Source organism: Gobio gobio, assembly GCF_949357685.1.
Source record: "Gobio gobio genome assembly, chromosome: 19".
Classification (NCBI taxonomy): Eukaryota; Metazoa; Chordata; class Actinopteri; order Cypriniformes; family Gobionidae; genus Gobio; species Gobio gobio.
In genome coordinates this window covers 36,184,823-36,200,329 of record NC_137112.1, presented here as the reverse complement: position 1 = coordinate 36,200,329, position 15,507 = coordinate 36,184,823, and the positions used below count along the sequence as shown (strand labels likewise).

The following is a 15,507-nucleotide window of genomic DNA, read 5'->3' as shown; positions in this document are numbered from 1 at the left end:
GTTCCAAACCCGTAAGGCCTTTTTTAAGGATATTTTTGATGAAATCCGAGAGCTCTCTAGCAATTTAATTAACACTTTCAAGGCCCAGAAAGGTAGTAAAGAGATTGTTAAAATGGTCGATGTGACAACGGTGGTTCAATCGTAATTTTATGAAGTGACGAGAATACTTTTTGTGCGCAATAAACAAAAATAACAACTTTATTCAACAGTGTCTTCTAGCCTGAGTCAGACTCTTACGCAGCTGACGCAGTGTAAACGGTGCAGTGTTTCCTAGTTCTACGGCAGAACGACTCGTGCCCATGCGTCGTGGTGCTCACGTGAACAGTGTCGGCCAATGGTAAGCAGGCATTCTGAAAACCGTCAACAGCGTAAGAGTTTGACAGAGGCTAGAAGAAATTGTTGAATAAAAGTCGTTATTTTGTCGTAAATTTGTGCTAAACCTGCTAAAAAACAAACGAAAATCCCAACTTTCTGGTAAGAACCAACAGAATGAGTATTTAAATTAAAAACTGTTCCCTTCTTGCTGTTTTTGGATGCAAGAATGTGTCCTCAGTGAACATCCTTAAAAATGATAACACTTTGGCAAACAGAATGTTTTAGCTATATGACTAATCTTATGTAAACAGCGTCTTCGGCATAGCAAAGTATCTCATTTCAATAAATCATGCTACAAAAAAAAAAAACTGGAAGTCACAAATGAACTGAATTAAACTTGTAACTTGCACTGGGAAAAGGAGCACTGTGATAAATGGCACACTGTTCTTGTGGACAGAAGTTCAGAAACGATAACTCCCCTGCCACCCAAGACGAAGGAAAAGTTCACAACCGAGCTGTGATCTATAAGTCTCCCAGACAGAGGCTCTCCCGGCTACAGTGGAGCCACACGCTTGTGCTGAATTATGAAAAAGGCTTGCTCGAGGGGATGCAGAAGTTGGCCGCGATCGAGCTTTTGTGTTATATTAATTGTTCCACTATGACACGGCTCTGAACTCTTATTTGGACTTCTGCGTCTTTTACAAATAAACTGTCAGAACCTTATGAAGTTTACATGAAGCCAGCAATTAAAGCTCTCCCAGGGCTGTCATCTGTGTTCAAGCATTTGTAACTAGTCGAGTGGTGCTGATGAGTCCTTCTGTGAAATATGCTGACTCGTTGCAAAGCGCTCTTTGGACTCAAAGAAATACATCGAAAATCTGCATAAATAAATAATTCACGCAGAGGGGCGAAAGGGAGCATGTATGACAGCTCCTGAGGGAAAGTTTTTCCAATTTGCAGTTGTGGGAAATCTGACAGATAGAGTCACATTGAGACATTTGTCCTGAGGGGACATGTGGGACAAATGACAACCGGATATTTCAGCTAAAGTGCAGTGGGATTACAACCCTAAGCAAGATACTGAGCTCCCCACCATTAGAGAGATTGACAGAGGGACAGAAAGTGATTGAAAAAAATGAAAGGCGACCTACAAACTGAGCCGTCTTTGGCAGTCAGATTCAATTACCTCCATCCACTGGTAATGCACAACATGTGAAGTAAGACAAACAAGCTTCCTATTGCTTCTTTAACCCTTGTGTCTATCTATATCCATGTGGATCATGTTTACATAACTCATACGAATCAAGGACATGACAAAAGAGTTATGCTTGTGAAGGGCGGCTTGTTTCAATCCTGACGTGTGACCACACAGAGACATTTCATTCCCTGATGGTGGGACCCCAAAATAATACAATCGTTTTAGACCAATCCACATTGGAACTGATTCTTGAACCAAATTATTTAAGGCGGTTCTGATAGGTTTGTGTTGGTTGAAACATTTGTTTCTTGATAACTTCATGTAGCTCATGTCATGCCAATCAGAACTACTGAAACTACATGGTTTTAAATCAGGAAACCACATATTTAAGATAAGCTAAAGGGATAATTCGGTTAACATTCACTCACCAGAACTGTATGACTTTCTTCTGTGGAATACAAAATGAAATTTTTCAAAATATCTATCGTCTTCTACAAAAGACAACGTCATGCAGGTTTTAAAAATTATATGAGGGTAAGAAAATAATGAAAATTTCGGGTGAAATATCCCTTTAACAGAGGGCATTTGTGAGCATGTTCCCCTTTACAGCATCACAGATTGCATTGTTCATTATTCCTCGCAAAACAGACAGAAGCAGTTCATGAGCATGCAAATAAAGTCACAGATGATTAATGACTGTTAGATCTGGACCTTGAGGCAGTCAAGTGAGGGCCACACCATCACACTGATTAGTTACACAAATGTACTAGCTTATTTTCATGTTCTGCATCAGTAAGCAATGAGTCTAGATGCATGACCAAAACTCGGTGTGAACATGGTGGCATTTACACACATTTGTAATGTCTCCTGCAACGCTGTTCTCTAACTAAGCCGGTAATGACTTAATTTACAGCCTCATGAGAATGTGTACAGACTGCTCACACCATAGCAGTTATAAATTAAAAACAATTAATCCTAAATAAAAATGTTTACTTCACATAAAATGCTCCCAGTGCCACATGAGGGAAAATCGTCTTTTTACATGATAAAACAACCATTTATAAAGTGGCCTTGAAAAAGCTGAAAATGTGTTGACTTAAATTGCGAGGTTAACAGAATGAATCAAGAGGTTTACATAGCGCTGCTTACAGAAAATGCTCTTCAACTTGACATTTCCTCTACCACTTACTAAGTAAACACAGTGTTATTGTAAAGAAAGTGTCTGATTCTGTGTAGCTGCTCAAATCAAGGATTGCAGGCCACTTTACAATTATATGGATGGCCAAAAATGAAATTAAAAGCCAGAAAATACCAACTTTGATTTCAATAAGTCTTTAAATTATTAAAAGACATCTGAAATTGTAACATAAGCGTTTGAAAAGCTGATTTGCAGGTCCAAACAAGTCACTATGCAGACATGTGGAGTAATATGTACAGTCAAAAATAATAACAGAAAGCACATGAAGTATGTGCTCCTCACACCTGGCTATGATGAAGGGTGTGAGACATAAAATCTTTCCATAAATCTTACCATAAATCTTTCTTTAATGTAGGTGTTAACTTCCATAATTACACAGTTCAGTACAGTATATTCCACCTACATAAAACTTCAAGAGGTAATAAATTCAGGGCACAAATGTGAATGAATGAATGAAAGAATGAATGAGTGAATGAACCACATCTGGATTTTTTCTCCATGACAGTTCGGCAACAGGGGTTTGTTTTGCAAAGCTATTCAGTGGCATGAAAGCCAACTGTTGATAGAGTGCTCTATATTTTGACTGACACTGATACTTTAGTTAAGCCCACAAGGCTCTGCAGGGGTGTAAGACAATAACTTAAAGCCTTTCTCTCTATAAGGTTTACAGAATCCCACCTGTCTAGTGCTGCTGCGGGGAACCACCATGCCCTGACTTCAGTTCAAATGTGCAATGTCTTGCTAGAGAATATTCTCTATATTCTCTATATCTATATATAAAAGTATGTGGTGTCCGAGGGAAAGTTGGAACAATCACTAGCATTCCTTGCTGAAGAATCCATTTCCTCTGAGATGCTGGGGCCATTTTGGATATCTACATTTATGAATGTGTCAAAAACAGTGAATACGTTTCACGATATTTAATTTCACACTTTATATCAAGACTATTCCCTCTGTCTGTGTAGCTATTGAAATAGTTTTGTTAATCCTTCATAGTTGTAAAGATGAAAAAGATGTGATGACGGCATGACGCAAAGCATGTGTAATTCCGTTTCTTTTGTTATAGAGGAAAAGGAGAGGTGAATCTTATTCGGAGTAGATTGAATCCAGAGCCTCAGACCCAGAGACACCGGACCTCTTTGTTCTTTTATATTGATTGCTCTAATCAGTACAGGGGGAAAAAAGCTGTGTGCCCTCAGGTTTCGAAGAGAAGATGGTGAGCAAAATTATATCTAAAGAACTTTGAAGTTGCTCAGCCACATTGTCAGCCTTCTATCCTCTTTTCTTCCTCCATTTTTTTGCCTCGGCCGCTCTCAGTCTTCTATTTTTATTTTACTGCTTCCAGACGCATGGAATGGTATAATTTAAACCATCCCCCCAAACAGACACAGAAGCATAAATAATTGAATAAAATAGGGAGTGTTTTTTTAGAAATACACCAGCAAATTACTCAGGAATATATTTTTCTTCTCCAGATCTGTTCGGAAGAACATAGATCCTAGTGTGGGGGAGGAGACGATTAATTACTCCCCGACCAGTGGGTGCCGAGTAGGCATGGGCCTTGATGGATGAAACCTAGTCTTTGTGGCACTATATGCTAAGAATTCATATCCAGTTTCTGTCACAATCATCAGAGAAGTAGGATTAATTGATAATTTCATGTAACCTCAGTAAATTGCGTGCAGTAAAAAAATGAACTGAATTAGAACAAGACATCTGTTAATATAAAGACACTTACACTTACACTATTGTCACTTGTTCCCGACACTGGATATACTGTCCAGCCAAGCTCTGCGGTCGCTGTGGTGGAATCCATCAACATTTCTGGGGAAGCAGGAGGAAACATAAAAAGGTTACACATCCAGGTCATGCTTTGTACAATGTTCAATGTCTGCGAGTTCATTCATGTACAGATATCAGCCAAAGGATCTAGCAATCTAATCATTTATCATCAATAAACAGAGTGAGGGAAACTGCTAATGTTGTCTCGAATAATTCGTTACTAAATTACAAATAAACCCAGAAAGAAACAGACTCTGACGTTAACACCAAATATAGAGCTTAATCGCATTTTATCCCCAGTCTTTGCCTAAGGAAACGCTGGAGAAGTATAATAAGCTATGAATATTTCATATATTTTCATGAATTAACATCATTCTTTATCCAGACATTTATAGAGGCTTGTGATACCACTTAACCAACTGCTCCATAAAATACTATCAACACGTTTGACACGAATCAGCCTTAAATCTGTTTCGATAATACAGCCGTCTCTAGTAGTAAAGATGAAAAATGCTGTAAAATCAAGAAGGGAACAGGAAATAGCGGGCTCTGCTTCTTTGCTGTGTGATTCAGCCAATATATTTTACAGACAACAGCCCACTATCAGGCTACACCACTGCAGAGGTTACATGTGGGTACAGGATGTAGGTTAGCAGTTGGACAACGATGAGATAACCACTAGAGACACTTTCAATAACGACATGGCAGCATTTTGATACTGGAAAAGGCTAATATTTTACAGACTTTACTATGCCTCTGCAGGCAAATGTGCATGAATATCCCAAAATATGCATATTGCATCGTTCTAGCCATATCTACCCATGGGAGAAGCTGAATTTGTGTTCAGATTGACTCCTATCACAGTACTCGGGCTGTTGATAATAGGAGAAATAGTATATTACTTGAGTAGGATAATACAAATATATCTATGCAAACAGTAGCCTAAATGACTTAAAATACATAATAACAATGAGGCAATGGGCTAATATTTTCAAATAAATGAAACATACGGTTTTATTGAACAATACTGCTAAAATACATAATATGATATACTCTACATATCCATAATGTACATAATGCCTATTATAACAAATGCCTGCAGAGGGGCTCCAATGGCCTGATGTTGTTACACTTTACAGCAGATCAAATCCTTGTTTAATATTGGCCAAACAACAGTTAATTCAAAAGTCCACTTAAAGGGTTAGTTCACCCAAAAATGAAAATTATGTCATTAATTACTTACCCTCATGTTGTTCGACACCCATAAGACATCTTTGTAACACAAATTAAGATATTTTAGTTGAAATCCGATGGCTCAGAAAGGCCTCCATTGGCACAATGCACTGTACACTCTCAAGACCCATAAAAGGTACTAAAGACGTTGTTACAAAGTCCATCTCACTGCAGTGGTTCTACAGTAACTTTATGAAGCGGCGAGAATAGTTTTTGCGCGCAAAAAACCCTAAATAACGACTTATATAGTGATGACCAATTTCAAAACACCGCATCATGAAGCTTAGAAGCGTTATGAATCAGCGAGTTGAATCATGATTCGGATCGCGTGTCAAACCGCCAAACTGCTGAAATCACGTGACTTCGGCGATCCAAACTGCTAAATCGACTCACTGATTCATAGCACTTCGAAGCTTCATAATGCAGTGTTTTGAAATCGGTCATCACTATATAAGTCGTTATTTAGGGTTTTTTTGTGCACAAAAACTATTCACGTTGCTTCATAAAGTTATTGTAGAACCATTGTAGTGAGATGGACTTTGTAACAACGTCTTCAGTACCTTTTATGGGTCTTGAGAGTGTAAAGTGCATTGTGCCAAACGAGGCCTTTCTGAGCCATCGGATTTCAACTAAAATATCTTCATTTGCGTTCCGAAGATGAACGAAGGTCTTACGGGTGTCGAAGGACAAGAGGGTAAGTAATTAATGACAGAATTTTCATTTTTGGGTGAACTAACCCTTTAATCTTTAATATTTGGCCACTTCTTTACGATAGAAATGCTACAGCCACTGTAATTTCTTGAACAAGAATATGTGGACATCAAAACAACATACAAACTCAGAGCGAGGGTTTATGATATGAACAGTTCGCATCTTTAGAAACCTATTGATATATTCTCCTGTGTTGGTGTAGGTTTATAAATGATTTTGATTAAAATCTGATGAAATGGCGCACATCGCGTTCCTAGAATAACATTATAACCAACCCAAACTCACAGCAAACAGTATACAGAGATGGATCTCCACGCATGTAAGTGATAACAGCTCATGTGGAGCAGCATTTACTGTGAATGGAGCCGCTCTGAGAAAATAACGCCATCTTTTACTCACCCTGCTGTTGTTCCAATGCCTTATGTCCTTCTATCTTTTTCTGACCTCAAAAGCAGAAATTAAAAAAATAGTCCTGCATGCGCTCCTCCATATAATGGCAGTGAATAGCGAGTCGCTTTTGTTTCTATTGAACCTGATTTCTCAAAATGGTGTGTGTGTGTGCTTATCCTGGGTACCATGACAACAGTGCGAGCTATAGTAAGCATGAACGGCTGCTGACGGCTCGCACGCACTCACAGGAACGTGCGCAGAGTAACGACCGAGCTCTGTGTTTTGACTGGATAATACGGTTTCTTTCTTGCAAAAGCTTATAGTATGCCTCCTGAACACTTTCCATATATGGCGTGTCTCACTGTATCATTGCGTGATACTTTTGTATAATTTTTTTATGTTTTAGCCTGGTCGCTATTCACTGCCATTATATGGAGGAGCGCGTGCAAGATAATTTTTTAAATATCTGCTTTTGAGGTCCGAAAAAGATAGAAGGACATTGGTCACTGGAACAACAGCAGGGTGAGTAAAAGATGGCTTTATTTTCATTTCAGGGTGAACTATCCCTTTCATTAAATTGCAGTCTTTGTGAATTTACAATAGCATTATGCAATAGTACGATTTCAATATATAACTGTCTAATAATGTGGTTCATGGATTTTTTTTTTTTAAATCGAGTGCTCGAATTTAATCAAGGAATCATGACAGCCCTACAGAGTACACAGTTTGGGTCACCATTTATGGGTGTACAGGATTTGAAACCACTTGAAAAGGCTATTTTCATGGTGAACAAGGAAAGTGAATTTTAATTGGGTTTGCTCATACTGCGTGCTAATATGAAAGCTAATTAAAACTATTGTAATTAAAATATAATTCTGCTGCCTCCTAATATTTTTGGGGATTAAAATTTCTCAACTGTGCCTGCCGCATATGCTAAACACATTTTAAAATATAAATCTAATAATGCTGACGGCAAAAGAAAGAAGAAAAAAAAATCATCACTAAACAGGTGTAGCGCTGCCTCATCAATATTCTGCATGGATATAATGGCTTTTAAATCAGTTATCACTCAAAAAGCTCCATAAATAGCCCCTCTATGTACATTTGCATCAACAATTCATGTGACAGTCTTCTCCCCGAGATAAAACATTGATATTCTACAGTTTGTAGAAATATAGGGACAAGCATTTTATGGATGCCATAAAGAAACTGCAGATTTGAGTGCCCCTGAAAGGGGAAGAATTATAATCAGATGAAAGATGACTGTTTGTTTCAGTAGATCAATCTAATAACAATTACTTCAATTACTCCAGCTGTTCAACATCAGGTCAGACCTTCAAGTAACAAGATTAGCCAGCCTTTCACCCACTCGTTCTGTGCGGAGACTGCTAGGATGGAGAGAAAAAAATCAAGTTACTGGAGGCCAGTTACTCTACTTCTACTGATTAGTTGGTGTTAAAGAACATCTCAAGTAATTGGGGTCAAAGAGAACACATCTTGCCGTCTGGGGTCCTCAGAGGCACGGGGATGATAGTTCTCAGTTCAGATTGGCCGTCAGTCATCCCATGTGAATATTCCATGTTATCGCATTGATGGCTTAATTAATTTCCTCTAGTAATTAGAGTGAGGCTAAGTTGTAAGACTTTCGGAGGGAAACAGAGGAAGTTCGGGTTTTATCACAGTCGAATGCAGCTGTTTTGACTTCCTTTTACAAGCATCAGAGTACAAAACGTCTTTCAGAGCCTCAGCTTGGGGCCACCATAATTACCAGTCTTAGCTATTGGAAATACTTATTCATTTACAGAATTTTCATTAATCTTGCATTAGGCTATTTGATCATTTTAAATGCGCTTTCAAACGCTGGTTGCAATTAAGAAGGGGCCTTGAAAACGACAGAGATTTTGCAGGAAAACAGTAAGCACACTGTTTGGGGCTATGCAGAGGAACGCAGCATTTCGGGCATGTTTCTAGATTCCCTCTGAATTATATTTCAGGAAAAACCAAAGCATTCAATGAAAAAACTACACGTGGGTCCAATTTATTTTAAAAAGGACATATTCCATCTCTAAGGAGCACAAATTTAAGCTAAATTACATTTGATTATCACTAAGCCTAAAATGTATACTCTGGCTGCTATGAATGGACATCCAGAGTAAGTTTCATGAGTCTAAAATGAAGATCTGCTTTCAGTTGGTACACAGAGGTGAAATCAAAATGCAATTATAGGCCATAATAAACAATGGAATTGAAAAAGTGGCAACGTGAATCTAACCTCATGCCGAGTACTTGTGGGTATCCTTTATAAAACACCATGAGTGCATTGACTAGTGGTGAGGTAAACATTCTTTCCCTTTCATAAGCTCCTGTGCTTTATAAGCTCCTGCTTTTTCACAGTCTGGAAGAGTGATGCACTGCCTGTCCTGTACTGTGCGATGGATAACCCCCCAACCAGAGGCCTCTGTGTACGCAGAGCCAAGCTAGAGATTTACGACTCCCCGCAGTTATGGCCGTACCTCACTGCTACGTCTTGCTTCCAGCTCCTCATCCTCTGTGACGAGGTAAACCAGAGAGGTCTCTTGGCTCCACGGGACTCTCTTATGGACTTTTGAAGAGAGTAGTGGATGTGGCACCACGAGGATTGAATGTGTTTATGCTCACACCACGTCTGGAGGTGACAACACATTCCAACCTGGGCCTATAAATAAGCTTGAGTCATTGGAGGGCTCAGCACAGACACCATTCTAAGACCCAGGAGGACGCGTGAGTTTAAGCTTTTCAGCAGGAATGATTTTGTGAATTTTCCCAATGTGAATATGTAATGGTAGGAGGAGCTTTCTGACAGCTTAGTAAAATACCTTCTCGTAGTATGATGGAGTTCAAGACATTTTGCTGCTTTACACTCATATAACTCACATTCTACCTGTGTTTGTGGTCCGAATTGAGTGGGATGAGATAAAAACAATGTGTACTGCAAAATAATTGATTTACACAAACAAATCTTTTGACCAATCATTCAAAAAGACTTGCAAATCTCTGTTTGATTCAAAGCTATAATTCGAATCCTTCTGATGAATCCACTGAACTCACTAAATCTATCTGGTAATATATTCAAATACAATTAAAGAACAGATGATGCATATAGATGATGCATAGACATAGATAAATAAAGATAGATTCTGAGATGTTCTATAACTTTCATACAGTAGGAGTTTATAATAGTGATGCACCGATCATGATTTTACATGGCCGATTCCGAAACCGATTTTTTTCAAGAAAACTGGCCAATTCCGATACCGATTTCCGGTTTATTTTTTATTTTTTTTACACAATAAAAGAACTAAAGTATACATGAACAAGATGTTTATTTGGTATTTAACAGGCTAAATTGGCTTTTGGCTAATGAAAACAAGTCCGCAATCTGAAATTAACAGGAAATTGAATTGGAAATTAAAAGGCTGAAAGGTGAAATTAAAGGCAACAACTGCATATTCTGCAATCCAAACAAAGATGTTACTTAAATCAGCATTTGTTTTTAAATTCAGTGTAAAGAAAAAAAGTCTTTACCAGTTAAATTAAATAAAACCAAAGTATATAATTGTTCCAAAATGTTAAATCAAATAATGTTTAGTGCAACGAAAAAACTAAGATGCTACAGCAGGTGCTTTTTAAATCAAATTAAGTCAATATAATTGTAAGGTAAAATAAAAATGATCATCCTATAGGCTTCAGAACTGATAGTATTTCATTTTTAAAGTGCATGCATGTTCTTCTTTAGGCTACAAAAATAAGTATTTCGGCTTTGTCACAAGTTAGTCTGTTTCGTTCTCATCTGATCCACCACGTGAGAAGCTGAGCTGAACAAACGCTCACTATCTCCGCTTGTGCAGGGCGCGGAGAGGTAAGCTCGAGCAGGAAAGCGGCTCTTCACTCCCTTCAGCGTATCTCGTCTCTTCCCTCAGTTCTCCCGTTTCCGTTTGTAACACACAAGTGACATGTTCGCGAATGATTGCAATATAGGCGTATATGCACGCGGGCGTACTTCCGGAAAAATCGGCAGAAAAATACAAAGAAAACCGGTTTTTGGCCGGTCAACCGGTGCATCCCTAGTTTATAACCGATGTGTTCATAACAATTTTGAACTGAATCGAAAGCCTTTGAATCTGAATCTAATCAAATCAGGCAATATGTATTGATTAACTCAGCCCTTGTTTTCACTGAGATTTAGGGCATCATGGCATTTCATCTGAAGGTTAGATAGGCCAGCTGTTCATTGCAAGGCTGTAAACAAAAGGAGCCTCTGAACACCAGTCCACGTTAATTGATAGGAAACAGGATCCTTTCAGACCAGGGATTACTGTTGGGAAAATTGATTGGTCAGCAGCTATGCTCCTGAGCCAGAAAAAGTGGCACCTGTTAAAATCGCTGAAGTTATTTGGGGAACGCTGCCATGTAAAATGGCTACACGGATCATTAATAGGAGGGTCTGTTTATTTGGGGAGGTGATTAGGGTTTGAGCTGTAGACCACAGAATGCCACACACACTCTCTTGTTGCACAGGCACTGGACTGTAGCCACTTCACACAGTCATACAGTCAGTGACCTTGAATGTGGGCCTGTTTCCAAATTTGCATCAAGAAATGTCAACTTGGAATGATAAATGGAAAGTCTTCGGACGATAATTCCATTTCCTAAAAAAATCCCTAATATCTCTAATACCTGTGCATGTCTGCGGCTGATTTCATATACTCTCTGGAGGATGCTTCCGGAGAAACTGGCTTGGCTGACTCTAACTCAATTATGTAGGTGGGCTAGTTATGACAGAAGACTATGGTATCATTATTCTAAAACTTGCAGAGGTGTATGTGGAGAGACTGACTGAAATGTTTTGGCAGCTAATGCCCAACAAACCTCCCCTCGCCCTTGGATAGAGAGTGGCGGTTCTTCAAACAAGTACTGGCTTCCAAATAGGCCAAAATTCATATCAGTGACTCACAACCAGCATGGTAACACTTCAGAACAAGGCTCAATTTGTTAATTATATTTTTATTTTATTTTTAGAGCATAAAAAAAAAATCATGTCTATTAATAAAAATGAACAGAGATTAATAAAGACATTTAATACATTTATTCAGCAAGGATGCATTAAACTGGTCAAAATTGACAGTACAGACAGACTTTTATAATAATAGAAAAGATTTCTATTAGGGATGCACTGATGCAATCGGTATTGGTCGATAAAAGCAATTATTTTCACCATTGGCTGATTGTTTAAAAACAGCCGATGATCAGGGCCGATTATATCCAGTCTTTTAAAAGGGGACGGGAAAAACGTGTCAGACTGCAACTCGTACTGTGTGTGAAGACATGTTGAATTTAGGGCTGTCGACAATAACGCATTAACAATTTAAAGCAGGCTTTATTTGACCCTATGAATCACCCGTAGTTCAAGCCAGGGTTGCCAGGTCCACTTTTTTTTCTTCCACCAAACATTTTTTTGTAGATCGCCTCTAATAAATCACAAAGAGCTTTGTGCTTTATTACTTCTGATAAGAAACAAAGTCTCAGCTTTCAAATTCTATCCATTTTATCATGGAATTCAAACAATAAATGGTGTTTTGACATTTATTGTTGAAAGATACCATACAGCTTACTGAAATGTATCACGTCTCATATATCGCTTAAAGTTTCAACCCCGGAGAGACGTCAATAAAACAGCTTGAGAACATAATCAATTAACGTTGCATTTACATCAGTAAAGTTATCCAGCTATAAAAACTCTAGAGCTTATTTACTGTTAATTATATGTATGTTTGAATACATTTGCAACTAAGACAAGTGTTTATGAAAACTACCTTATGTGCAACTGAGTTGTATCCAAACATTTCAGTTATTTATTTGAGTGTGATTATTATAGGACTATCTAAAAATAAATAGCAGTTGAATATAATAACTCTGTTGTTAATTTCAGATATCATTCTGAATAATCGCCTCTCTCCGTATCGGCAGCTAAATTTAGTATCGGTGCATCCCTAATTTTGCTGTTCTACTGAGTTTTCTATTCACCAAAGAATCCTAAAAAATTCTCATTGATAATAATAAGAGATGTTTTTCGAGCACAAAATCAGTATATTTGTGACACTGAAGACTGGAGTAATAATGCTAAATTGTAATAATATTCATAACATTACTGTTTTCACTGTATTTTTGATAAAAAACAAATGCAGCCTTGGTGAGCATAAGAGACTTGCTGACTAATAACTTGAGTGTATATACACTAATGTTCTTTGATAAATACATAATTAAAAATGCTATAATTAAAATATTAATTTTGAAGTTAAAATGAATAAATGCTGTGAAAGTACTACTCGTTGTAAGTTTGTGTTAGCCACAGTATCAATACATGTTAACAATTAATACCCTACTGTTAAAGTGTTACCATACTGATTCCCAGTGCACCTTATTTTCCTGTTAGGACACAAAATAATAGCTAATGATTAAGATTAGCCCATTGTGCCATGATTAAGAATAAAAGCTCAACTTGTCAGTTTGTCTTGAAAAAGAGAAATACTATGTAAGCTTTGCAAATCCTTTGATATCAAAATGTTTCCTCATTAGCAGCAGCAGTACTGTACATCTCCCTGGCACAGAAACAGGCCTGTAGCTCCAGGCACATGCTCCAGCACAGATTAGAGGAGTCATCTCTACTATGCAGCCATTTGTTCCTCACAGGCATGTAACCTCACGCTGTTCTCTCTGAGACACCTGAAAAATTAAAGCTAGTTGGGGTGGGAATTCATTAGAATTGAAATGAGAAGCAAAAACCACATTGCTGTTGCTGCTATTCAGCGCAGGCAAAGACTTTTACATACACGACAAGAAACCACAGAAGAGGTCATTAATGCAGGATCGATGTAACACTAGGATCCTGCTGCAATTTACAGAAGGGTCCGGAGAACCATTTTATCCGAGTGGCATGTGTACGTGATAATGACGTTCATATGTCACGTTGAAGGGTAGAGGCCCGTGCGGTCGGAATGATGAGTGAGCACCGCTCCGCAGCTCTGACGCGGCCCTAGTCGTCCAGAAATCTTTCAGCACAACGAGGGTCAATTAGGTGGAGTGCACATAACCGCCGCATTACAGAATGGCTTTGTATGGTAATTGAGTCCGTATGCCCGAGCATAAGGCACCAAGAACATGCTTGGAGAGTGAGGGTTTAATCCAGGAAGGTGGCAGATACCCAAACCCCACCAGCGTTACTTTAGGGGCTTGTGAGGACCAAAACAGAATCTGCTATACTTTAGATACATCTGCCGAGAGGTCTCGCTCTCTCAAGGAGATTTATGAATGCTCTGGGATTATGGTCGGGCTACTAAATGCTGAATTTAGGGGTCAGATGATGATGATGATGATGATGTAGGGAAGTGTGGAGGGATGTGGAAGGGTAGGCAGAAATAAAAGTGGACTCAGCCAACACAGAGTATCAGTGTGTTTCAGAGGAAGAGGAAGCAGGCGGTTGATTTTGGCAGTGCGTGGTTCCTTGTGAAATATGCTACCGCACAGTCGGCGGAGCGTTCCTGACTGCTTGACACAATGATGTAGCTCTGAATTCCCAGGGTTCAACACGGGACAGGCTACGGTAATTCTCCATTCTTATATAGCCGACTAGTACATCATTCAAGAACGCTAAGGGTTGAAAAAGAGTTATAGCAAGATAGAAAGTTGGGAAAAAACAGCACTTTTTTTTTCTTCCACTCACACACATTGACAGATGCCTCCCCCCACACACACACTCAGTCTCTCTCTCTCTCTCTCTCTCTCTCTCTCTCTCTCTCTCTCTCTCTCTCCCTCTCAACAAATGAGACGTCCTTGGCTACTCTCTAATTTGTGTTTGTCTCAAGGCCAGTCCCTCAAATCAATCCCAGCGTCTATTTAGCAGCTTGTTTAAATGGTGTTTCTTCATTGAAAAGCTTAATTATTTACTTTGAATGTGCCACACAAGGGGACCACGAACTGGTAATTGCAAGCTGCACTCACTCTTTCCCTTCTTCAAACCCTTCTCGCTTGTGTTAGGATCCGGCTTCAGATGATTGGCTGTGTCTGACAACAAGACGAAGAGAGCTGACAGACAAACTGCCTTTCCAACCGATCGCTATTCCAAAGCAGATCAGAACACAGACGATGGACTTTACATCATGTTGGATTATAAAATCTTATTCTTCCTGCCAACCATTTAAGCACTGTGGTCTTTCCATGCTTCGGAATATGTTTTTGCTGTTAAGAAGCCTAGATGGTGTGCCGCCAACTTGCGAGATGCTAAGGGCTAATGTGTTTTGGTTTTCAAAGAACACCGTATTTAAAAACCATTACAGCTGCTGCAATGTAAATCAAGTGTCATAAATGAATCATTCTACAGTATGGTTACATAAATATACTGATGTGAGCAGGAAGATTTAGATTTAGAAAAAGGGCTGCACAATGAATCGAAATAAAATTGCAATTATTAAACTGCAAAAGGGCTACTTTTTTACATTTGCATAATTTAATTCATTTTTGTAAACAAAGTTGTTCATTAAAACTTTTGCCAACTACACACAGCAAATTTTTTTGGTTAAAATAAAAGCTGGAGGATTTCACATCAGGCAATGCCACGTGAATTTATGACGGCTCCGGGGGTTAA

General features: G+C 38.7%; 1 protein-coding gene across 2 annotated transcripts in view; it reads right to left on the bottom strand.

Moving 5' to 3' along the window:
- ephb2b (eph receptor B2b) overlaps nucleotides 1-15,507 on the bottom strand; it is a 156,669-nt gene that overhangs the window by 85,775 nt on the left and 55,387 nt on the right. Inside the window, exon 2 of one of the 2 annotated variants that reach the window (XM_079844846.1) lies at nucleotides 4,456-4,535. In XM_079844846.1, the coding sequence (XP_079700972.1) occupies nucleotides 4,456-4,535 (80 nt within the window). Of the gene's footprint in view, nucleotides 1-4,449; nucleotides 4,536-15,507 lie in introns of both variants that reach the window. The other variant, XM_079844845.1, reaches the window with a different exon arrangement.